The sequence below is a fragment of the Rhinatrema bivittatum genome, chromosome 6 (assembly GCF_901001135.1).
Source record: "Rhinatrema bivittatum chromosome 6, aRhiBiv1.1, whole genome shotgun sequence".
NCBI classification, from domain to species: Eukaryota; Metazoa; Chordata; class Amphibia; order Gymnophiona; family Rhinatrematidae; genus Rhinatrema; species Rhinatrema bivittatum.
The window spans coordinates 268903274-268930166 of NC_042620.1; the positions used below are offsets into that span (position 1 = coordinate 268903274).

A 26893-nucleotide genomic window follows, 5' to 3' on the forward strand; every position below is an offset into this window, starting at 1 on the left:
AGATTGCAGTAAGCAGCTACTGCAATCTGTGCTGAAGATTAACTTTAAATTAAGGTTCTGGCAGGGTGGGAGGGTAAGGGCTGGGGTGAGAAGGAGGCTGTGAACTAAAGGCTGTTGGTCTGACCTCTGTGGTGAGCAAATTAATGGAATTGCTGCTAAAGCAGAGGATATTACAATTTCTAGAATCCATGGATTACAAGATCTGAGGCAGCATGGTTTTTACCAGAGGTAGGACTTGTCAGATGAATATGATCAATTTCTTTGACTCTGTGACCAGAAAGTTGGATCAGGGAAAACATTAGATGTAGTGTACTTGGAGGAAAAACATGCCTTCTGGAAGGAGTCAAAATGGCGGACTGAACTCTATGCTGTGCTCCTGGGGAAGACCCTGATCCTCTGCCATGGTAAGTGAGAAGATAAATCAAGGATATATCCCTCTATACTGCTGCAGTTGATTCCATGTTCAGAGTCTCATGAATGCCTTTGTTGTGCGACCAGTGGGGTCCTGTGTTCTTTGAAGCTTCATCAGTTGGAGATTTGCTGAGGAGATGCTGAGGAGATGCTCTGGCAGAGGAAGGGATGGCGGTATCCTTAGAAGATACTACTTTATGTTGTGGAAACACGGGTAGCGGTTCCATCTCTGGTGTTTTCGTGTGCCCCTGGGCCCCGATACAGCCACAGAGGAGCGCCGGCAAGCACCGAGGCAGGTGAGAGGTGCCCCAGCATGGGTTGAAGATGGAGAGTGATGACCTCAACCACAGCCACATCTGTACACAGCAGAAAGAGACCCAAACAATGCAATGTTGGTCTCATGAGTGGTCCTCTGACTACTCCAAGCCCTTTCAGACCTGCCGCAAGGAGCAGCAACTGCGACAGGGTAGACAGTGATCAGAGAATGAGGACATCAAAGATGAAGACTTGAAGTGAGATAAAACCCAGGATATGTGAAGTGGAACATCCCTCTGGATACACAAAGTAGGACGAGACTTCGACATGAAGAAATGCAATCTGGATACGTGGAGTGAAGAGGAACTCTGATCTCGAATATGAAGAAACTCTGGAAGGCAATGAGTTGCTTCAAGAGGGCTTGGTCAGTACTGGACATCACGTGCCCTACACAACCTAGCTGGACTGGTCTCGGACCATGCAGGCAGCGCGCCCTACACAGCTGGGATAGGCTGGTCGCTGACCACGCTAGTGGGCCCCACACAAGTTGGCAGAGCTGAGTCGGTACTGCATATCACGCTCCCATATACTCAGCCAATGAAGACAGGTCCCAGTCCACGCTGGTGGTTCCCCACACAGAGAAGATAGGAGATTTATTTATTTAATGAGTTTTATATACCATAATTCGGAAACTTCAAAATAACACCATCATAACGGTTTACAAAAATAAGGTTACAGGGATAAGGGGGGGTTAAACAAGGGATGCAAAGTACAAACTGTTATTAAGCATAGGGGATAACGTGTAAGGATTTAGTTCAGTTTTTTGTTTCATTTCTTATTTATGAAAACCTAGATGTGATGAATTTCATTTATTTATTCATGGGGTTGTATTGGATGGTGATGATGTTGTGTTGTTCATTGGGTGAGTTGGTATGCTTTGTTGAACAACCAAGTTTTTAACTCTTTTTTTGAAGGTTTTTAGGTTTTCTTGAGTTCTGAGCTTAGTCGGTAGGGAGTTCCAAAGTTTTGGGCTACCAAGGGAGATTGCTCTTTTTTGGGTTGGAGTGAGTTGATTTGAGTGCGTTGGTGGTGTTTTTAGGAGTCCCTTATTTGGGGTATGTAGTTGTATGTAGAGGCTTAGCCAATTTTCTTGTTCTTCATATATAGTTTTATGTAGGATGGATAGGACTTTGTATTCAATCCTGTATCTTATTGGTAGCCAATGAAGTGAAATAAGTGTTAGGGTGATGTGGTCATGCTTTTTTGCTCCTGTGAGGATTCTTGCAGCTGCGTTCTGCAGGATCTGGAGTGGGCGACTGGTGTTTAGAGGTAAGTTGAGAAGAAGAGAGTTGCAGTAGTCTATGTTGGAGAAAATTAGTAATTGGAGGACTGATCTGAAGTCATTATTGGAGAGAAAAGGTTTTAGATGACGGAGTGTAAATAGTTTATGATAACCGTCTTTGATTTTTGTTGATATATGGTTTTTGAGTGAAAGTTCTCTGTCAATTATTACTCCAAGGTTGCAGGCATAGTTGATTAGGGATATTATCGAATTTTGGTTCATGAAGTTGAGCGGTGGTATTTGAGGAGAATTGTTCTTTCTGTCTAGTAATATTAATTCAGTCTTGTCGAAGTTGAGGATGAGTTTTAGGTTGGCTAGTATTTCCTTTATGCTGTTTACGTAATTGGGTGTTAATTTGCAGGTTTCCTCTAGTGATTTTTTTATTGGGATTAATATTTGAATATCATCAGCATAGATGAAGTGGGTTAGATTCAGATTTGAAAGGAAGTGGCATAATGAGAGCAGATAGATGTTAAAGAGCATCGCTGAAAGAATGGATCCTTGGGGAACTCCAGTGTTTAGTAGAGATGTGAATCGAAAACAGAATCGGTTTGGATTCCGGATCCAATTCACATCGTGGGGTTTTTTTCGTCCGGCCCGATCGCGGTTTTGTTTATCGGCTGCGCCCGAGCCGATAAACAAAAAACCCACCCCAATCCTTTAAAACGAATCCCTTAGCTTCCCCCACCCTCCCAACCCCCCAAAAAACATTTTACAGGTACCTGGTAGTCCAAGTCCAGTGGGGGTCCCGGGAGCGATCTCCCGCTCTCGGGCCGTCAGCTGCCACTAATAAAAATGGCACCGATGGCCTTTGCCCTTACCATGTGACAGGGTATCCGTGCCATTGGCCGGCCCCTGTCACATGGAGGGAGCACTGGATGGCCGGGCCAATGGCACGATACCCTGTCACGTGGTAAGGGCAAAGGGCCATCAGCGCCATTTTGATTAGTGGCAGCCGATGGCCCGGGAGCGGGAGATCACTCCCGGGACCCCCACTGGACCATCAGGTACCTGTAAAAACTTTTTGGGGGGTCGGGAGGGTGGGGGAAGCTAAGGGATTAGTTTTAAAGGGTTGGGGTGGGTTTAGGGGTTATTTTTGTGTGCCATTTTTCCCGCCCTCCCCCAAAACGATAAGAGAATCCCCATGAACAATATCGTGGGGCTTTCCTATCGTTTTGGGGGAGCCCCCGATTTCTGACGATTTTGAAAATATCATACGATATTTTCAATCGTCCGAAGCCCGATTCACAACCCTAGTGTTTATGTTGATTTTCTTTGAGAGTGAATCATTAAGTAGCACTTGGTAGGATCTTTGTGACAGGTACAAGGAGAACCATTGAAGGGTTGTTTTGTTAGCTCCTATTTCAGATAGATGATTAATCAATATAGAGTGATTTACTGTATCAAAGGCTGCTGATAGGTCGAGCAGGATTAGAAGGTAACTTTGGCCTTTTTCAAAACCTTTGAGTACGAAGTCATTCATTGCAAGTAGTAGGGTTTCAGTGTTCAGTTGCTTTCTGAAGCCAAATTGAGCGGGTAGGAGGATGTTCTTTTCATCTAGATGGTCCGTGAGTCGAGTATGGGCAACTTTCTCAATGATTTTGGCAATGAATGGGAGGTTTGATATGGGTCTGTAGTTCAGTGGGTTTTCTGGATCTAGATTATTCTTTTTTAGAATGGGTTTGATGATTGCCGATTTTAGGCATTCTGGGTAGTTTCCTTCCATGAGGGAAAGGTTTACAATTTTAGTTAATGTCTTGGTTATTAGTGGTTTGAGATTTTTTATTGTTGTAATGGGTATGGCGTCAATAGGGTGTTTAGCTGGGTTCATTTTTTTAATGATCATTTGCATTTCTAAGGAAGATGCTGTTTCAAATTTGGACCAGGTTTTTGTTTGAATGTTCAGTAATTTCTGGTCTTGTGAGTCATTTTTTAGGTTGTTCTTTATGAGGATCTTGATTTTTTCATTAAAGAAGTCTGCAAAGTCATTGCTATTGCTCTTTGGTGTTGAAAGTGATACACGAAGTAGTAAGATACAAGAAGTAGTAAGATGAAGTGAAGACTCTGACGAAGCCTGTTCCAAATGCACCCCGCACAGCTGATAAAGGCCAGGCAGGGCCACGCAGGAACAGATCAGATAAATAGAGTTCATTCGTGAAGTGGAGACAGGGTGCAGACTTCAAGGAACCAGGCAAAGTGAAAATTCGAGGGGATGCCTTTACGATGCAGGTTAAAATAAGACGCTGGAACCTTATGGAGACTTGCACTGCCAGGAGGAAGATCAACCGGATAAGGAAGACATCAAGATAAGACATCTGGAGATCTTGAGACAATGAAGATGAAGACGTAGCGTGAGGACATCATGAAGACATGGGATCCCACAAATAACAAAGTGCCTTGAGAAGCAGCTGACGAGAAGTCCTAAGGAGGACTGGCACCTTGCGAAGGCAAGGAAAGAATGAAAACTGAAGCTTTTTATCCTGAAGAAGAGGCGACTCCCTGATGACATCACTGATGGACCTCCTCCCTCTCTGTCCCTTTAAAAAGGGTAGGAAGACACGGCCTCGCCCCCTAGAAGGAAGCAGGGGATGCAGGACATCGGACAGCTCCCATGCTGCAACGCTGAGAGTGCAGGAGAAGGAGCTGGGCCTCCGAGCAGGCCTCAGAGACACAGGCAGCTTCCTGCCACTGAAGGTGGACCCAGAATGGCTCCCTGCCTCAGGAGAGCCCAGGGCTTCAGGCCCTCCCCTCCGGAGGGGGAAAGGTAATGTCGGCGGCTTCCAGACTGCATGGCAATGCTCAAGCGGATCCTGCCACGAAGAGAGGGTCAGCAGCCTCTGTGCTGCTTGGAAAATGGCGGCGCGGCTCTGGCCGCGCAAGTGAGCTGTCAGCAGTCTTCAGGCCGCGCTGATGTCACAGTGCGGCTACAGCCGCGAACTGAAGGCGTCGGCAGCCTCCAGCTGTTACGGAAGGGGAAAAAAGTGAAGATACTGCCCAAACAGGGCAGAATCGTAACACTTTATCACCAGATACATGGTCTCTTCCTCTCCCTTTGTTGCAGCAAGATAAGCTTTTTCATCCAGTATGGTCACAGTGTGATGATGTTTGTGCAGATGCTCTGGCAGAGGGAGGAAGATCCTTCTGTCATTCAGAGATATGAGAGAGGAGATGAGGCCTGGAACAAACTAAGGTGAGCATGGAAGGCTGTGCCTTCAATCTTCTACTCTCTTGACCCTTGTCCGAGGGTAGGGGTGGGGGCACGATATCACTAATAGTGTCAAAGGACTGACAAATCCTAAATCCATCACTGGTAATAAAGTATTCTTATCAATAGGCATTTTGAATATAGATTTCAGAAAATGGCCATCACAAAAAGAGATAAGAATGTCCAAAAAAGCAACTTGATGTAAATGAAGATTTTTTTTTATTTATTTTTAATTTTTAAAGACCAAAGTTCTTGTAGGAACTACAAATCAATCCGGTTTACATACAACTTTTAAATGCCCAAAAAGAGTAGTGGGCTTTACATAGAACAGTTGAACAATAAAACAGGTAACAATAGAACTAACAATAAATTATGGAACAAATAGAATAGATAACCAATTAAACATAGTAATGTAGTAATAAATATTATATAGAAAAAAAAAAATATAAAAGAGATAGAGTAAATGGAGTGTGAGTAAAGTATAAATACAAAGATGAAAGAGCTCAAAAATTAAGGTACAGTTGAAAAAAATTGTAATAGGAAAAAACAGTGAGATAACCCATGATTTGGGTTAAAAGACTTGATTAGGTAGCATTAGATATCTGGGAAGGCTTGACGGAAAAGCCATGTTTTTAGCTTTTTTTTGAACTCCTGATGACTTGGTTCTAGTCTTAGATCTGGGGGGAGCGCATTCCATTGGTGGGGGCCTCCTGAAGATAGTGCTCTTTTGCTCAGTGATGATTTTACCTGAGGGGCTTGCAATGTGCCTTTGTATGCGCTTCTAATTGGTCTGGATGAAGTATGAGGTTGGAGTTGGGTGCTTAATATGATCGGAGCAAGATTGTATGTTGCTTTGTGAATAATTGTGAGCACTTTATAGAGGATCCTGTGGTTAATAGGAAGCCAATGTAGGTTACGAAGGATTGGAGTGATGTGATCTCTTTTATTAGAGTTTGTAAGTATTCTGGCAGCGGCGTTTTGAACCATTTGTAAGGGTTTGATGGTATTTGAGGGTAGACCGAGAAGGAGGGAGTTGCAATAATCGAGCTTAGATAGTATGATGGATTGAAGTACTAGCCGGAAGTCAGAGAAGTGAAGGAGGGGTTTTAGCTTTCTGAGGACTTGCAGTTTGTAAAAGCAGTCCTTTGCGGTATTGTTTACAAACTTTTTTAGGTTTAGATTGTTGTCTAGCCAGGCTCCAAGATCCCTGACGTCTGGTGAGAACTTGCTAATTGAGTTTGGGTGAGAGGAGCTTGAAGAGATGGTGAGGGGATCTTGGGAGATAATGAGCATTTCAGTTTTGTTGGCATTCAATACTAAATTGAGGCTTGAGAGTAAGTCTTTAATTGGCTGTAGACAGTCATTCCAGTAGCTGATCGTTTTTTGAAGGGATTCTGAAATAGGGATAAGGATTTGGATGTCATCTGCGTAGAGGTAATGGATAAGCTTGAGGTTTGAGAGCAGGTGGCAAAGAGGGAGGAGATAGATATTGAAGAGGGTGGGTGAGAGTGAAGATCCTTGAGGGACTCCTTGATCTGAAAGAACTGGAAGCGATTCCTTGTTGTTTATCCTGACTTTATAGGATCTGTTGCTTAGGAAGGACTGAAACCAGCTGAGAGCTGAGCCTTTGATACCTATGTTGACTAGTTGGTCTATAAGTATGGTGTGTTTTACCGTATCAAAGGCAGCGGATAGATGATGAACAAACTGCAAATTTGGGTCATAGTTATTCAGCCAGTCCAGGAACATGAAAAATTGCATATCGGTTACCAGTCCAAACCAGGAAAATGTTATCAATATAATAAAAATAGGTTAAAACAAGGTGCATAGCCAGTATTATTCAAAAGCTGCCACATACAGCGGTCTGTCAGGGGCCATAATGGCTCCCTTTGCTGTGCCTTTAATCTGTGGAAATAATTTTCCTTGAAAAGAAAGGAAATTTTTTGTGAGTGCCATCTGGCTTAACTCAACCAAAAATTGAGAAGGGAGCTGAGCACCTGAAGGATGTGAGTCCAGAACAGATTGAACCAGAGTGATGGCCAGCAGTTGTGGGACAGAGTACAATGATGGGAGGTAAATATTCAGCCCCTATCTGGCTGAGCAAGTTAGCTGTATAAATCTACTAATCTTGTGCCAATACATATCAGTACATGTGAGCAGCAAGGGCAGCTTGTTGCAACCGTCCCTTCCCGACGGCTCCACTCTGCCTACCTTTCTTTCTTTGCACCTCCTCTCGTTATGGACGGACGCCTGGCTGCCATGGCGTCTGCCTGCCGTCCTCTCCGGCGTCCCCGGACCGGCTTGGGTGCTGCCTCCCGCCATGCTTCGTTGGTACCTTAGGGCGCGCACACTGCACGGCCCTCACTCTTATTTCCAACTTGCCACGAACCTCAGGGGCATCACCCTGTGATGATGTCACGCTGCCCGGATATTTAAAGCCTACGATGTTTGTTAGCCTTTGAGTTAGAAGGGGGAATCTTACGGATGGGATTCACTCTCCGTACCCAGCTACTCTGCCTCTCCAATCTCCATTGGATTCTTAATGCTAACAGGGTACCCGCTCCTCGGGGGCCTCACTTGCTTTTCAGGTCGCTATCAGGAAACCGGTACTCGCTCCTCAAGGGCCCATGTTTCCTGCTCCTATCTTCTCTTCTGCCTGGAAGGATTTGCTATCTTCAAAACCAGTGAGTACTTCCATCTTCACCTCAGAGCTGTTCCCTGGAACCTGGTACTCGCTCCTCGAGGGCCTGCCTCCGTTCCAGCCCTAGTGCCATCTCCTACGTGGAACCGCTGTGTGAGTACATTACCTTCAAGCCTCTCAGCTCTCAGGGATCAGGTACTCGCCCCTCGAGGGCCTGCTCTCCCTATCCTGGGGTTCTCCATACTGGGGCTTTGTGCATATTCCACTGTACTCATTATTCTCAGTTCTTTCCACTACAGCACTGCTACCGGAGGAGTCGCTGTTCCAGCGCCTGAGGGATACTAGCCCAGCCGGGCTACTTCTGCTGCTCACCACTGCCACCTCTGGTGGCTTCACCACATTGTCTAATAAAATATCAATCTCTGTGTTTGTGTGTTATAGTGGATAACACATTGAAATCGTCGGTTCAGTGTGCTGCGGCAGTCAAAAAAGCAAACAGAATGTTGGGAATTATTAGAAAAGGAATGGTGAATAAAACGGAAAATGTCATAATGCCTCTGTATCGCTCCATGGTGAGACCGCATCTTGAATACTGTGTACAATTCTGGTCGCCACATCTCAAAAAAGATATAATTGCGATGGAGAAGGTACAGAGAAGGGCTATCAAAATGCTAAGGGGAATGGAACAGCTCCCCTATGAGGAAAGACTAAAGAGGTTAGGACTTTTCAGCTTGGAGAAGAGACGGCTGAGGGGGGATATGATAGAGGTGTTTAAAATCATGAGAGGTCTAGAACGGGTAGATGTGAATCGGTTATTTAGTCTTTCGGATAATAGAAAGACTAGGGGGCACTCCATGAAGTTAGCATGGGGCACATTTAAAACTAATCGGAGAAAGTTCTTTTTTACTCAACGCACAATTAAACTCTGGAATTTGTTGCCAGAGGATGTGGTTAGTGCAGTTAGTATAGCTGTGTTTAAAAAAGGATTGGATAAGTTCTTGGAGGAGAAGTCCATTACCTGCTATTAATTAAGTTGACTTAGTGTTGCGTCCGTCGCTGCTCGATGCCCTCACTCCGCCTCTCTACCTCTGTGGCGACTCCCTCCGGGTCTGATGGACGGTTTGCTGCCGCGGCGTTTCCATGCCACTTCTCTCCGGCATCCCTGGACCGGCTCGATGCTGCGGATCTGCCATGTTCCTGATGACGTAGGGCGCGCGCATGCGCTTCGATGTATGTACCAGCAAGGGCGCGAACCTCAGGGGCGCCCCCCTGAAGTGACATCATCCACTTCCAATGTAAAAGTTCTCAACATTTGCTAACAGATCGAGTTAGCAAGGATTGATAGCGGGGATTACCTTTACTCACTTGTCTCTCTAAGCTACTCTGCCTCCTCGTCACCTCCTCATCACCTAGATAGGATTTTAGACAGTGCTGGGGAGGAGCCGGCTGTTGTGGGTACCAACGACATAGGAAAATGTGGGAGGGAGGTTCTGGAAGCCAAATTTAGGCTCTTAGGTAGAAAGCTTAAATCCAGAAACTCCAGGGTAGCATTCTCTGAAATGTTCCATGTGCAGGTCCCCAGAGGCAGGCAGAGCTCTGGAATCTCAATGCGTGGATGAGACGATGGTGCAAGGAAGAGGGATTCAGTATTGTAAGGAACTGGGAAACCTTTTAGGGAAGGGGGGGAGTCTTTTCCAAAGGGATGGGCTCCACCTTAACCAGGGTGGAACCAGACTGCTGGCGCTAACCTTTAAAAAGGAGATAGAGCAGCTTTTAAACTAGAACAAAGGGGAAAGCCGACAGTCGCTCAGCAGCGCATGGTTCGGAGAGATGTATCTTTAAAGGATACTAATGATGCATTAGAATTAGGGCATCCCGACAGTGAGGTTCCAATAATTAGAAAAGTAGTCCAAGTGCCTGTAACTAAAAACTCACCTGAGCTAAAAAATTCTAACTTATCCCTATCAATTAAAAAGCAGAATGAAAATACAAACAAAAAACAAACTTTGAAATGTTTGTATGCTAATGCCAGAAGTCTAAGAAGTAAGATGGGAGAATTAGAATGTATAACAGTGAATGATGACATAGACTTAATTGGCATCTCAGAGACATAATGGAAAGAGGATAACCAATGGGACAGTGCTATACCGGGGTACAAATTATATCGCACTGACAGAGAGGAGCACCCGGGAGAAGGTGTGGCGCGTTATGTCCGGGATGGCATAGAGTCCAACAGGATAAACATCCTGCATGAGACTAAATACAAAATTGAATCTTTATGGGTAGAAATCCCTTGTGTGTCAGGGAAGACTACAGTGATAGGGGTATACTACCATCCACCTGGTCAAGATGGTTAGATGGACAGTGAAATGCTAAGAGAAATTAGGGAAACTAACCAAATTGGTAGTGCAGTAATAATGGGAGACTTCAATTACCCCAATATTGACTGGGTAAATGTATCATCGGGACATGCTAGAGAGATAACGTTCCTGGATGGAATAAATGATAGCTTTATGGAGCAATTGGTTCAGTAACTGAACAGAAAGGGAGCAATTTTAGATCTAATTCTCAGTGGAGCACAGGACTTGGTGAGAGAGGTAACGGTGGTGGGGCCGCTTGGCAATAGTGATCATAATATGATCAAATTTGATTTAATGACTGGAAGAGGAACAGTGTGCAAATCCAAGGCTCTTGTGCTAAACTTTCAAAAGGGAAACTTTGATAAAATGAGAAAAATTGTTAGAAAAAAACTGAAAGGAGCAGCTACAAAAGTAAAAAATGTCCAAGAGGCGTGGTCATTGTTAAAAAATACCATTCTAGAAGCACAGTCCAGATGTATTCCACACATTAAGAAAGGTGGAAAGAAGGTAAAACGATTACCGGCATGGTTAAAAGGGGAGGTGAAAGAGGCTATTTTAGCCAAAAGATCTTCATTCAAAAATTGGAAGAAGGATCCTTTTGCAGTTCTGGCCGCGAGCACCGCGGCCAGGCCCTTACCTCCGTGCTCCCGGAGCCGCGCGTATCCGCTAAAATCCTGGATCAGCGCGCGCAAGGCTGCCGATTTCGTGTAGCCGGCGCGCGCCGAGCCGCGCAGCCTGCCGCTGTTCCCTCCAAGGCCGCTCCGAAATCGGAGCGGCCTTGGAGGGAACTCGCTTTCGCTCTCCCCTCTCCTTCCCCTCCCTTCCTCTATCTAATCCACCCCCCCGGCCCTATCTAGACCCCCCCTACCTTTGTTGGGGGTTTTACGCGACCTGGGGGCGGTTCCGGAGGGCGTGGCCACGCCCCCGGACTGCCCCAGGCCGGAACCACGCCCCCGGACCGCCCTGGGCCGAAACCATGCCCCCGGGCCCACCCCCAAAACGCCACGTCTCCCCCCCAAAACGCCGCGCCGATCCAACACACCCCCCGATACACCCCCGACCCGCCCCCCTCGAAAAACCCCGGGACTTACGCGAGTCCCGGGGCTCTGCGCGCGCCGGTAGGCCTATGGAACATAGGCCCACCGGCGCGCAAGGCCCTGCTCGCGTAAATCTGGGCGGATTTACGCGAGCAGGGCTCTTAAAATCCGCCCCTATATCTGAAAACAAAGACAATTAGTTCTAACATCAAAAAGATCATATGGAATGGAAGGAACAAATGAAAGATCATGTTCATGAACCTTAAACTCAACAGTCAAAAAGTGATGGGATGACAAATTGATTACAAGGATGGCTGTGCTGTTGAGAATGAGTAATTTGATAAGGATGTGGAGGAATCTCTGGTTGGAACTGACCATATTTCTGAGGATTCTATGGCCCCGGAGCAGTTCTAAAAATGCTGTTGAGGAAGGTGTAGGTGGCATGATTAAGATCCATGCCCTGAGGAGCCATTTAAGGATGTGTCAAGTTGCATGGATTTGTGTGAAGGGCATGAAGAGGACATCCATGGGTAAATAAAACCTATTGTGTCATACTCTGACCCAAACTGCTGGAATGTATTGATAATAAACAGAGGTCCATTATCGGTCACAAATATTTTAGGTGTACCAACATAAAAATAGTCCAGTTTTGTACTACTTGTTGATTTATGGTATCTGTTATGTAGAGGATCTCTAAGGGGAACACAATTTTTGTTGAGTTAGATCTGACACTTGTTTTTGACTAACTTTTGACATCTGAATCAAAAAATGACCCCAGTTTTTCTCTATCACATCAACTTTTAAAGGTAGATACCCTCCCTTTGTCCCAAAAATCATACAAAATGTGCATACAAAGGGAATAAAAGAAAAAATTACCTGAATATACTGTTTATTTAGAGTTATTTTATTCATACAAAGGCAGCTGACGACGAGATCACTCCTGGACCCCCGCTGGACCCCCAGGGACGTTTGGTAAGTCTTGGGGGGACAAGAAGCCCCCCCAAGCTGGCCAAAAGTCCCTGGGTGTCCAGCAGGGTCTCGGAGCGATCTCCTGCCCTCGGGCCGTCGTCTGCCAGTAACCAAAATGGCGCCGATAGCCTTTGCCCATACTATGTCACAGGGGCTATCGGCGCCATTGGTCGGTTGCTCCTACCATGTGACATGGGCTGACCAATGGCACCGATAGCCCCTGTGACATAGTATGGGCAAAGGCTATTGGCACCATTTTGGTTACTGGCAGCCGATGGCCCGAGGGCAGGAGGCCCCCCCAAGCTGGCCAAAAGTCCCTGGGGGTCCAGCGGGGGTCCGGGAGCGATCTCATCATCAGCTGCCAGTAATCAAAATGGCGCCGATAGCCTTTGCCCATACTGTGTCACAGGGGCTACCGGCGCCATTGGTCAGCCCCTGTCACATGGTAGGAGCACAAGATGGCGCCAATGGCCATGTGACAGGGACTGACCAATGGTGCCGGTAGCCCCTGTGACATAGTAGATCAGAGGCTATCGGCACCATTCTGAGCGAGGCAGGCACGCCGGGCACGGAGGGACAAATCGCTCACGGGACCCCGCTGGACCACCAGGGATGTTGGTAAGTCTTGGGGAGGGATTGGGATGGTGGGGGGGGGGGGTGTTTAATGTTTTATAGTATGTTTTATTTAATGTTTTATAGTAAATTTTAATGCTTGGGGTGGGTTTTTTTTAGCTTTGTTTTCCCGTGTCGCTTTTTGAGCCGGTTTCGTTTTTCCCTCTTAGTTTTTTATTCGTTTGTCAAGAAAACTAACCGAGGAAAACAGAACTTTACCCCGAAGCGTCCGACTCAAAAAAATGACGGGTAGTAAAAAACGAATCTCATCTCTGGTAAATAGTTTCTCATCAGTGTGATTAATTTCCTGGTAAAATGTAAGGTTTTGTTTATTTAAAATAAGGTTTTATCATATTCTATAGCTGAACATAGTCTCTTTTATGTTGCTTTAGTTCTCTCTTCCTTCAGAAATGTTTACCACATTCAGAACATGGGAATGGTGTCTATTGAGTAGTTTTTATGTTCTGCCTGTATTTTTTCCTTCTGATTGAGGATTTTTGTGGAAAAAGCACCTATGTCTAACCAACAAATGAAGAGTATGGGAGAATAGGCTGAGATTATAGAGAGGTACAACAAAATTAAGAACCATAAAACAAGTGGAGAGAGAGAAGAAACTAGTATTTTTTTGTCTTTTTTCACAATTTGTTTTCTGGGGACAAAACATCACAGCGTCAATGAGCAGGTTGAGTCAATACTATGACCGTTATATTAAAAAGAACTAGAGTAACTACTTCATTCAGAGATACAAATTCCTGGCTTTAAGAATGATACAATAATAGCCCCCGAAGCAGCAAATGGGAAACTGGATATCACGTCGGGCTTTGCTTATATGGGGGAGTATCTCCATTTTATTTAAAAATAAAAAATTACAAAAAATTAATAAAAATACTATTTTTATGTGAAGTAAGGACCGATGATTAAAGAAGACCCTAAAGTGAAAAAAACGGGTGTCGTGGCCCTACAATTTGCAGAGGGTGGTATGATGGTCCATTTAAGATATGTTTAGAACATGTGTTTTCTCTCTGTGCACTATTAATTCTTAAAAACAAATATTGCAGTTACGTGGAGTTGTTCATGTAAGCATGCTTGTCATCAGGGAATAAAGCATTGATTGGTTACAAGCCTTGTTAATAAAAGATATTAGGGGTGAGCCCCGGGGGCTGGAGGGAGGGAGCAGATGTACAGATCAATTATGCCATAGCCATATAGAATTTTATCTCTAATAAATATAATGAAAGATGAAGTGTTGTATATAATTTATTTTTTCTTAATGAAAGCCATACTAATAGTTGCTAAATGGAACTGTTTAAGAACCAGGTCCTCCTACAGCTGAGATTACGCTGGGAAGTTATTTTGTCTGGAGTGTAAATATTTTATGACAATTGGTGCCTGAAACCTGCTCTAGACTCTGCTTTTTGGAGCTTTTTAACTGGTCTCATCTCCATATATGTATTTTTTTCTTTCAATACCTTTTATCTAATTGCTGGTCCTTTGATATTTTTTGCTCTCCCTGTGCCCACTTCTAATACTGTCTTATCTGTGTTTTCTAGAGATGAGCTTCGTTTTTTCTACCGGGTCGTTTTTTGAGTTGGACTCTTCGGGGTAAAGTTCGGTTTTCCTTGGTTAGTTTTTTGACAAACGAATAAAAAACTAAGGGCCCTCATTTTCTAAAGTATCGCAGGCCTGCGATACTTTAGAAGATGAGGGGTGGGGGGCCGAAATGGGGGGAGGGCCTGCGCTAGCCGGCAGTGATCACACCGTCGCGGTGCGATCGCTGCCGGTTTCGCACCCAATAGCACCACCATAGGAGGTGAAGCTATTGGGAGCGAAAGCTGACGCGAAAAGACACTTACCTTTTCGCTGTCCGCGGCGTCGGCGCAGAGTCGGTCCCGGTGACGCCCCGACTCCTCCTCTTCCAGGGCCGAATCTGCCCCGACTCCGTCCCCATCCTGGTATTGCATGTGATAAGGGACTTTTCGCATGCAAAAGGTCCCTTATCACGTGCGAGCGGCGTGGAACATGAGGCCCTAAGAGGGAAAACCGAAACCGGCTCAAAAAACAACACGGGGAAAACAACGCTAAAAAAAACCCCACCCCAAGCATTAAAACTATAAAACATTAAATAACTCTCCCCCCCACCATCCCGATCCCTCCCCAAGACTTACCAACATCCCTGGTGGTCCAGCGGGGTCCCGCGATCAATTTGTCCCTCCGTGGCCCATCGTGCCTGCCTCGCTCAGAATGGCGCCGATAGCCTCTGAATTACTATGTCACAGAGGCTACCGGTGCCATTGGTCAGCCCCTGTCACATGGCCATCGGCGCCATCTTGTGCTCCTACCATGTGATAGGGGCTGACCAATGGCACCGGTAGCCCCTGTGACATAGTATGGGCAAAGGCTATCGGTGCCATTTTGATTACTGGCAGGCGACAACGAGATTGCTCCCAGATACTTGCTGGACCCCCAGGGATCTTTGGCAAGCCTTGGGGGGGGGGGGAAGGAAGCCCCCCCAAACTGGCCAAAAGTCCCTGGGGGTCCAGTGGGGGTCTCAGAGCGATCTCCTGCCCTCAGGCCGTCGTCTGCCAGTAACCAAAATGGCGCGATAGCCTTTGCCCATACTATGTCACAGGGGCTATCGGCGCCATTGGTCAGCCTGTCACATGGTAGGAGCACAAGATGGCACCGATGGCCATGTGACAGGGGCTGACCAATGGCACCAGTAGCCCCTGTGACATAGTAATTCAGAGGCTATTGGTGCCATTCTGAACGAGGCAGGCACGCCGGGACAAATCGATCGCGGGACCCCGCTGGACCACCAGGGATGTTAGTAAGTCTTGGGGGGGGATCGGGATGGTGGAGGGGGGGTGTATTATAGTTAATTGTAATGCTTGCGTTGGTTTTAAAAAAATAAAATGTGCCCCTCTCCCTGTACAAACCCGAAAAATGGATTTTCCCGGAAGTTCGGGAAAAATCCGTTTCAGGGTTCGGGGCCCCCGACCCACAAGGAATTAGGCAATTTCATTGAAATTGCCTAATTCGTGATAAACGAATGACATCTCCAGTTTTTTCTGCTTTCACAGTTTAATTGCTGGGCTAATAAACTTTCAAAAAGCGGTGGAAGGTTGGTGATTTAGAAGCAAATACCAGACCAGTTTGTGTTGCGTCAGTGGGGGAGGAGTATGGATGGAGATTCCAGCCCTTCGTTGTTGATTGCTGTGGTGCTAGGGGCACCAGAATAAGGCGGCTTTTTGTTTTATGTTCCTCTCTAGGGAGAGAGGAGATAATTTTATTTCTTGATATGGAGTTCTAGAAATGTTAAAGAAGGGTATATGAAGTTCTCCTGATTGTTATTCTTGATATGAAGTTTCAGAATTGTGGTTCACGAGAGTATGAACCCTTTGTAATCAAATCGTACACTGATTTTATTCCTAGAAAGTGCTAGGAATATTTATGAGGAGAGTATGAAGTCTTTCGAAAAATTGATTGTAAATGTGATTTACAATCACGTGTATAATGCCGATATAGAAGCTTTTGGTAAAAGACAATTTTGCTGTAAAAATCTCAAGTGGTGATTTTAATATGGACAGTAGACGGCAGTAGAGGAGAAGATATTGAACAAATGGAGAATTATACTGATTATGAATGAATAAAGATGTATGTGATACAGAAAATGACCGTGTGATGATTTAGATTTTAAAACATGGGAAGTATATTTTTCACAGATTTCTCCACATGGCACAGAGAAAAATTGTTTGTCTAAGCACCAATTAGATAAAATGTATAGAAAATAGAGATGTGAATCGTGTCCTCGATCGTCTTAACGATTGATTTCGGCTGGGAGGGGGAGGGAATCGTATTGTTGCCGTTTGGGTGTGTAAACTATCGTGAAAAATCATTAAAATCGTGAGCCGGCACACTAAACCCCCCTAAAACCCACCCCGATCCTTTAAATTAAATCCCCCACCCTCCCGAACCCCCCCCCCAAATGCTTTAAATTACCTTGGGATCCGGCGGTGGTCCAGAACGGCGGCGGTCTGGAACGGCCCCCTCAATAGAATCGTGTTGTCTTCAGCCGGCGCCATTTTTCAAAATCGACTGCAGGAGGTCGTTCAGCGGCGGTCCGGAACCCCCGCTGAACGACCTCCTGCAGTCGTTCTCCTGCCGGCGCCATTTTCCGTACGAAAACGATTCGCGGCAAGAAATCGCTCCCGGAACCCCGCTGGACTCCCAGGAAAATTTTGGCCAGCTTGGGGGGGCCTCCTGACCCCTGCAAGACTTGCCAAAAGTCCAGCGGGGGTCCGAAATGACCTCCTGCGTCGAATCATTTTTGTCTATGGCCGCCGCCATTTTGCGGTGGCCATTTTAAAAAATGGCGCCGGCTGAAGACAACACGATTCTATTGAGGGGGCCGTTCCGGACCGCCGCCGTTCTGGACCACCGCCGGATCCCCAGGTAATTTAAAGCATTGGGGGGGGGTTCGGGAGGGTGGGGGATTTAATTTAAAGGGTCGGGGGTGGGTTTTAGGGGGTTTTAGTGTGCCGGTTTTCCTGCCCTCCCCCTTCCCCCGATTTACGATTTTTTAACGATAAATCGGGGGAATTGGTATTGTATCGTGGCCCTAACGATTTTTTGACGATTTAAAATATATCGGACGATATTTTAAATCGTCAAAAAACGATTCACATCCCTAATAGAAAACAATAGCATGGCTTGACTAAAGATGATTATAAATTACAATTTCCACTAGAAGGGACTTTTATTATGGAAAAATTTTATAGCAAAAAGAAAAATTAGAAGCAAAGAAAAATAAAATTAATCAAAAACAGAATTTTTTTTCATGTTGGATGAAGGAAGCTGAAAAACAAAATCAGATTTCTATTAATGCTGGAATTGAATCTTTGAAGAAAATGAAAACAGACTTAGACGATATGAGAAAGAAATTGAATGTTCTATGTATAAAATTATTTAAGTTAAAAGAATATCCCAGTATTTCACTGTATCCAGTGAAAACTTTGGAAAGGTGACAGAAGATGTTGCCCTCCTCCATAGAGCGGATATCATGGAACATATACTAGGGGAGGGGCACCTATTGCAAATTACCCTTTTGATGAGGGAATAGAAATATAGCATGATGAACAGTTACTTGAATTTGAGATACAGGCTTATGGACAGCAAGGAAAAATTAGTTTGTCAGATCAATCGGACAGAAGAATTGTTACCTCCGTTAACTGATGATAAGACCCCTGGGATTTTAGGTTTTCAGGTCATCATACTGATGATTCAATTAAGGGATTGTGACACGTTTTAGTTGAATTACAAGGCCTCAATTGTATATTATAAAAGTTAAGTATCAGTGGGCAATTAAAAGAGAATGATCCAGAAGCCCAATCTCCCCCTCTGCTTTAATGCTGCATTGATTATTCAGATTGTTATTATCATCAAAAATCTTATGATTTGAGGTCTAAAGGTTCAGTGAAGATATGCTGATAATACCCAGTGCTAATCCAGACACTAAGGGCAGGAATTTAAGATTTAGGTGCGGGCATAGATTTGTGCGCAACCACGTGCATGCTATAAAATCCGGGGTCGGTACACGCAAGGGGGTGCACACTTGTGCACCTTGCGTGCGCTGAGCCGCGCAGCCTTCCTCCGTTCCCTCCGAGGCCGCTCCGAAATCGGAGCGGCCTCAGAGGGAAATTTCCTTCTGCCCCCCAATCTTCCCCTCCCTTTCCCTACCTAACTCACCCCTGACCTGCCTCCGGGCAGGTGTAGGTTGCGCGCGCTGGTCCATGGTTGGCCCGTGATCCCGGGCACAGCGGCAAATGGCCGCTGTGCCTGGAGGCCCCGGCTCTGCCCCTCCCCACCCCCTCCCCTCCCCGCCCCCTTTTTCAAGCCCCGGGACTTACGCGCGTCCCGGGGCTTGCGCAAGTCGCCGGGCCTATGCAAACTAGGCTCGGCGTGCTCAGGAGGGGTTTTAAAGGGTTACGTGCGTATATTGCATGCGTAACCCTTTTAAAATCTGCCCCTAATTATGCACAGCAAGTGTATGGACCATAGCCATGAAATGATTTAGTGGAAATTAAAAATTCCTTGCCTAATTTTAGGAAACAATCAAGGACATTTTGAACAAAAGTAGAAGTGGATTGAGGAGGGAAAACAAATGGAGGAATGGGAGTTCCTCTAACTAGGAATAAAAAAGGAAATCATTTGTTTTTACTGTCACAAACCAGGACACTTGAACAGAGATTGTTCTGATGGTCCAATGCATGTCCCACTTCCATCTCTACCTCATCAGTATCTTTCAACTACTGCTCCTGAGTATTCTCCCAAAGAGGGGCCCTGCCCTATAATTCACAGGAATTTGGGGAGACTGTCACAGCCCTGATACTAATATCAGAAATTGTACCAGTGCAATTGGGTTCCTTGCGTACATCACATGAATTTCTACTTTCAGCATCTTTTCATAGGGATTTATTAAGATGTGATGTATTATGCATGGCACTATATTTTGCACACCTAATGGTTTTTTTTCCCCCTCTCTCTACAAGAGAAGTTTATGTGATGTGCAGGCTACTCCAAACAGCAGAGATTGCTGCTTGTGAAGCTTTCATTTTTCCTGAAACTGCTGCCATAAGCTATATGCAAACTGCAAAAATGGATTTTGATTTTTCAAATATTCCTGAGTTCTTATGGGATGGGGAACAATTTTTAACATAATTCCTGTTGAGTTCGATTTTTCAGCTGTTTTAGATTTAAATAGGCACGCTGATTTCAAAACTGCAGTTAGTTTCCTTCTATTACATCAAGTTTTTTCTCTACAGCCTATCTTAGGCCTAGATTTATCAAAATGCACTAAATATCGCATGCGATAGGAAAAGGGACGTGTTTTATGGTAATAGGCTGTTTATCGCAAAGTGCGCTATCTTAGTGCTTTGCATAGGTATTACCACAAACTGTGATAACTTTTTTCGCTCTTTGTAAGTGCGAGAATTGTTATAATTTCTACCTATGACCATTGGGTGGAGGAGGAAAGATGTTTTTGCAAATAGCAGCTGCTAGGGGAGACAGAGCATAGCCTACCACCACTGGGGGGGGGGGGGGGGGGGGGGAGAGAGGGGGAGAGAGAGAGAGAAGGAGAGAGCGATAAGGCCCTCATGCTAGGTAGGTATTTATACCTCTTTATGAGACTCATCTTGACGAACAGAACAGTGCACTCTTGTAAAGATTTGATGACCTTCGGAGTGAGGAAACACCCAAAGATGAGATTTGTGCAATGTTCTCTCAACCTAGCTTGATGTTACCTATATAGCACTTTGATAAATGACCCCCTTAATGCGACCACTCTAGGCTGGTTCGAGCCTGGATCGAGGGAAGCACTAGTGCTCTCCTATTGGCTGAGAGCAAACCTCCCTCAAGTAGGGAGGGGTGAGGGACGAACTTGGAGACTAGCGACAGGTACCGTATTTTCCGGTGTATAAGACGACTGGGCATATAAGATGACCTCCAACTTTTCCAGTTAAAATATAGAGTTTGGGATATACTCGCCGTATAAGACTACCCTTCTGTGTCACTACATAACCATACTGTATGTGGTATTCAGTATACAACAACCAGCCAATCACGGCAAGCGATGTACCTTACCGGCGATTGGCTGGTTGTTGTATACAAATCCTGCTTGGATTGGTCAGCTCTCCCTGCCTGCCCAGCCCTCCCTGTCTCCAAGACTATCAGAGCGATAACGCATCCCTCTGGCCCACCCTTGTATCCTATTACCGGTGCCTCCTTCTCTGCCTCTCAGATCTCGCTCCTGAGGATTGCAGTGAAGCGGCGCAGACGTGCATGTGCGAGATCTGAGAGGCAGAGAAGGAGGTACCGGTAATAGAGTTGTGAATTGGAACCGGAATCGGTTCTGATTCCGGTTCCGATTCACATCATGTTTTGTTTTTTTTCGTCTGGCCCGATCGGGTTTTTTTTTTATCGGCTGCGCCCGTGCCGATAAACAAAAAACCCACCCCGACCCTTTAAAACTAATCCCTCAGCTTCCCCCACCCTCCTGACCCCCCCAAGACCTGCCAAATTAAATACAACCCCCCACCCTCCTGACCCCCCAAGACCTGCCAAATTAAATACAAGCCCCCACCCTCCTGACCCCTCCAAAACCTGCCAAATTAATTAAATATAACCCCCCACCCTCCTGACCCCTCCAAAACCTGCCAAATTAAGTAAATACAACCCCCCACCCTCCTGACCCCTCCACAAGATCTGCCAAATTAGTTTTCTACAACCCCCCACCCTCCTGACCCCTCCAAGACCTGCCAAAAGTCCCTGATGGTCCAGCGGGGGTCCATGAGCGGTCCGGGAGCGATCTTCTGGACTTGGGCCATCGGCTGCCAGCAATCAAAATGGTGCCGACGGCCCTTTGCCCTTACTATGTCACTGGGGTTGACCAATGGCAGCGGTAGCCCTGTGACATAGTAAGGGCAAAGGGCCGTCGGTGCCATTTTGATTACTGGCAGCCAACAGCCCTTTGCCCTTACTATGTCACAGGAGCTACCGCTGCCGTTGGTCGACCCCAGTGACATAGTAAGGGCAAAGGGCCGTCGGCGCCATTTTGATTTGCTGGCAGCCGAAGGCCCAAGTCCAGGAGATCGCTCCCGGACCGCTCCTGGACCCCTGCTGGAACACCAGGGACTTTTGGCAGGTCTTGGGGGGGGGGGGGTGTTTTGTAGTAAATTAATTTGGCAGGTCTAGGGGGGGTCAGGAGGGTGGGGGGTTTTGTTAGATTTTTTTTTTTTTATATTTGCTCCATAAGATGCAGACATTTTCCCCCCACTTTTGGGGAAAAAAAGTGCGTCTTATGGAGTGAAAAATGCGGTAATTATTCGCCCTATAAGACGACCCCTGGCGTATAAGATGACCCCCGACTTTTGAGAAGATTTTCAGGGGTTAAAAACTCGTCTTATACGCCGGAAAATACGGTATATACTTGTCTAGGCTATTCAGTTACACATGAGACAGTGTGGTGAGAGGTTGTGTGCTGCTCTATATTGTGAATCTTATTTCGAAGTGTAGTCCGAGTTCTTGTCTGAATACAAGGAGTTAGCAGAATTCTTTTTTTTAATTACATACGTACTTATTTCCTTTCCTTCAGATCATGTCTGCCTCTGCTATTTCTCGTCATAAATGCCTAAACAACACTGATTCATTTTGTTATATCGGTGGCAGTTTCACTATTCCCAGTCAAAGGACAAACATCAGCACATTTGTGAGGAAAGCCTATTTTGCATAAAGGTAAAACTTGGTGATCAAGATAAGTCTTGGGCCCCTCACAATGGGGTAGATTTAAAAAATTTCCGCCAAACCTCGTGCTTTTGTTCGCGCACCAGGCACGAACAAAAGTACGCTGGATTTTATAAGATAAATGTTTATAGCGTATCCTAGTCTACCATCAGCTATACGCCAGTGCCTCATTTAGCTGAAATCCCAGTGCCAGTTTTCATTGAAATACCCTCTTTCGAAAAACAGGATTATGGTGAAGAACTAAGTGACAGCAACGATGAAGATTTTGAAATTGATATTGTGAGTGAACTGTTTAGTGGACCCTTGGGCCGACCTGTGAGAGACTGGGAAGAGGGGTACTATAGTCTCTGGTGATTGACAGCTCAGGAGGCGGATACCAGGCAGGAGCTGGATGTGAGCTTCACCCTGGAAGCCGGTACTCCCCCGGGAGGAGCCCGTAGGAGCCCAGCCGCTGGGACTTAGGTGATTCACCCTGGAAGCCGGTACTCCCCCGGGAGGAGCCCGTAGGTGCCCGGCCACTGGGACTTTAGGAGATCACGGAGGCTGGAGCTGGAGTAGGCAGGCAGGGATCAGGGGTCAGGCAGGAACTGAAGCAGGCTTGGACTGAAGCAAGCAGGAACTGAAGCAGGACTGGCTACTGGAACCAGACAGGAACTGAAGCAGGACTGGCTACTGGAACCAGACAGGAACTGAAGCAGGACTGGCTACTGGAACCAGATAGGAGCTGAAGCAGGACTGGCTACTAGAGATGTGCTTCATTTTTTTCTACCGGGTCGTTTTTTGACTCGGATACTTCGTGGTAAAATTCGGTTTTTTTGAAAAACGAAACGAGGAAACCCGAAACTGGCCCAAAAAACGAAGCGGGAAACGAAGCTATAAAAAAACCCATCCCAAGCATTTAAATTCATTTTAATACATTACATACAACCCCCCCCCCCCCCACTACCACCATCCCGATCCTTCCCCAAGACATAACATCCCTGGGGGTCCAGCGGGGTCCCGGGTTCCATTTGTCCCTCCGTGCCCGGTGTGCTACTGCAAGCCGTGCTCAAAATGGTGCCGAATAGCCTCTGAACTACTATGTCACAGGGGCTACCGGCGCCATTGGTCAGCCCCTGTCACATGGCCATTGGCGCCATCTTGTGCTCGTACCATGTAACAGGGGCTGACCAATGGCGCCGGTAGCCCCTGTGACATAGTATGGGCAAAGGCTATTGGCGCCATTTTGATTCCTGGCAGCCGACAACGAAATTGCTCCCGGACCCCCGCTGGACCCCCAGGGATTATTGGCAAGCCTTGGGGGGGGGGGTCAGGAGGCCCCCCCAAGCTGGCCAAAAGTCCCTGGGGGTCCAGCAGGGGTCCGGGAGCGATCTCCTGCACTCGTGCCGTCGGATGCCAGGAATCAAAATGGCACCAATAGCCTTTGCCCATACTATGTCACAGGGGCTACCGGCGCCATTGGTCAGCCCCTGTCACATGGTATGAGCACAAGATGGCGCCGATGGCCATGTGACAGGGGCTGACCAATGGCGCTGGTAGCCCCTGTGACATAGTAGTTCAGAGGCTATTCAGCACCATTTTGAGGAGCACGGCTTGCAGTAGCACACCGGGCACGGAGGGACAAATGGAACCCGGGACCCCGCTGGACCCCCAGGGATGTTATAAGTCTTGGGGAGGGATCGGGATGGGGGGAGGGTGGTTGTATTATACTTAATCTTAATGTTTCGGGTGGTTTTTAATTTAAAAAAAAAAATGTGCCCCTCTCCCCACACAAACCCGAAAAACGAAGTTTCCCCGAAGTTCGGGGAAAATCCTTTTCGGGTTTCGGGGCCACCGAGCCACGACGAATTAGGCTATTTCGTAGCAATTGCCTAATTGCTAACTGGAACCAGACAGGAACTCAAGCAGGACTGGCTACTGGAACTAGATAGGAGCTGAAGCAGAACAGAGTACTGCAAGCAAGCCAGACAGAAGCAAGACTTGGGCACGGAGTGAAACAAGTCTCGGACAGGAACGGAGTTGCTAACGCAATAGCACACTCCGGGGCACGGGGTAACAGAGAACCGCAAGGAACCCCTTTGCAAGGCAAAGTCCTGGGCTCCGCGGCGGCCTTACATAGGCCGCGGCGTCTGACGTCGTGGATAGGGCGGAGCTTCCAGTGGCGGGAAATGGCCTTCATAAGCGCGGATTGCGCGCGCGCGTGCGCCTAGGGAGAAGGCGTCCAGGCAGGGCTTCTCGGCGGGTTGCACGCACAAATGTACGCCCACACGTAGCTATTAAAATCCAGCCCTATTTGTTACAACAAGGTGCTATAATTACATTACCACCTGAATCATTTATTGCATGTAATTTTTACAATTGTTGCCAGAATTAAAACCTCACTCAAATAAAGATAAGGTTGGTACATGATTTAAAATATGTAAATGCCACAGTACTTCCTAGCAGTCCAATCACATGTAATCCTTACACCTTGTTGTCATTCACTCCCCTGAATATCTATTTTACAGTTATAAATGTATGCTTCGCCTACTTTGCTATTATTAATTATTGAATTTCTGGTCTTAGTAGATGTAGTCTTCATTAGCTATTAAGACATTATTTTAATAATTCTACGCAGCTATTGTGAAAACTAATCTTCTGCACTGCTTTGTGAAAAAAAAATCTTTTTGTTTGATTTTTAGTATCTAGAACTGTAGCTGTGATGACATATGGAGTTCTTTTTTTTTTCCAAGCCTAAAAAAGAATTTATGCTGTCCATGAATTAATTAACATCCAGTTTATATTTTAAATACATGGGGCAGATTTTAAAACCTGCGCGCGCGGCCTTTTCACGTGCCATAGGATATAAATGACCGGGAGGGGAGGAGATGGGGCAGGGAGGAGTCAGCTGCACCGCCGAGTTGTGAACAGCTGTGGCCTTTCACAGCCCCGCCCCCTTTTTCACAGGATTTATCATTCCACAAAAAATGATGAACCCTGCCCTTAGGAGTTAATTCAAAATATACCCATCTATCCATAATTATAGATATTTTTAAGAAAAGTTAAATCATTAATTTTATTATTTATCTTGTTTGGGTTTAGAAAAAAAAAAGAATAATAATACAATAATTAAAATGACATCTAGAAGCTAGAATGTTTATTTCTTGCCTTTCCCTCAGGAATGTGTGGTATGTCTTTCATAGTGTTACATAGTGCTACAAGTATAGCTTAATTTCTTAAGTTGCCTATATAAGAAAATAATAAATGTATCTTTCATATTTTTGCTTTTAAATTAAGAGGGAATTAGCTATAAAAAATTAAATTAAGACATACTATTCACTACAAGAATACAAATGTAGTTATATATCAAACACTGAAGTATAAAATGTTTAGGCTTTCCAGTAACCTTGCATAGGAAGAGATATTATGTGAATCAGAGTGAATGTTTTTGGAAGTTCTTCCTCAGAACAAGAGAAAAGAGACAGAGTATGACAATGTCTGCGCAGGATTATCGTACTCCTGTTTGGCAAATATTTTTTAATTCTTTTCTTTTCTGAAGATCTGTTTAAGTTTATATCCGTACTTTAAATGATAGAGGAAATATCATGCATTTAGAAAAATGTTTCTTTATTTTCAATTGTTTAGAATTATGCTTTAGTTTCTATGAGTCTGAACAGAGAACAGCCCCACCCTTAGGGGGTAGATTTTTAAAAAAGCACGCACGGCCTACATGTGCGTGCGCTACCCGGCACACGTACATATACGCCCGATTTTATAGCAGGCGCGCGCATGTTATAAAATCCGGGGTAGGCGCGCGCAAGGGGGTGCACGATTGTGCACCTTGTGTGCGCCGAGCCGCACTTCCTTCCTCCGTTCCCTTTCCCCTAACCTTCCCCCCCCCCCCCAGCCCTACTCTAACCCCCCCAAAATCTTTATTTCACATTTTGCGCCTGCCTGGAGCGCAGGTTGCGCGTGCCGGCAGCCTGCCGGCACGTAATCCTTTGACACAGCGGCAAATGGCCGCTGTGTCAGAGGCCTCTGGTCTCGCCCTCGCCCTGCCCCCGGACCACCCAGGACCACCCACACCCCGCCCCTTTTTGCAAGCCCCGGGACTTACATGCGTCCCGGGGCTTTACGTGCGTCCCCGGGCGTTTTGAAAATAGGCACGGTGCGCACAGGACCGGTTACGCGCGTAAATCAAGAGGATTTACACCCATAATCCTTTTAAAATCCGGCCCTTAGGAACTGACTCCTTGTTGCAGACAAAAAAAAAGGAAGCTTAATACACTTCAGGCTTATGAACCATGTAAGACTTGTTTTCAGGCAAAGGCATGAAGACAATTTTTTTACTTATTTCATAAGAAGTGTCTTTTGTGAGCTATTTTCTCAAAAACTAATAAAAATGTTAACATTAATGAAATAATGAATTACTGAGAAAAAAGGGCAGTGATGAAATCTTGTAATTATTGAAATTGCGCTGATTCCTGTTGAAAACAGCTCAACTTAAATGGCTGTATGGGTAAGATTAACTTGAGCATTATTTTGGCGAAAGATCTTGTGGCCACTGTTCATACAAAATCACAATATGATTTTGGGGTTATTCATGATTTAGAAAAGAAAGAGTTTTTAACTTCTTCAGGAAGTCTTATTAGAAATAACACATATGTTAAATCTCTATTAATGGCTTTATTTCTTCCCAACAATCGCACAAAACTTAAGCTCAGTAGAACAAAATTTTTCTTTTAAACAGGTAAAGCTTCCTTTTATTTCTTCCCAAACAGT

At 45.7% G+C, this 26893-nt stretch overlaps 1 protein-coding gene across 1 annotated transcript in view; it reads right to left on the bottom strand.

The window, feature by feature from the left end:
* Positions 1-26893, bottom strand: part of LOC115094706 — an 83036-nt gene that overhangs the window by 21122 nt on the left and 35021 nt on the right. Inside the window, exon 3 of the mRNA XM_029607958.1 lies at positions 14686-14859. Within this exon, the coding sequence (XP_029463818.1) occupies positions 14686-14859 (174 nt within the window). The remainder of the gene's footprint in view (positions 1-14685; positions 14860-26893) is intronic.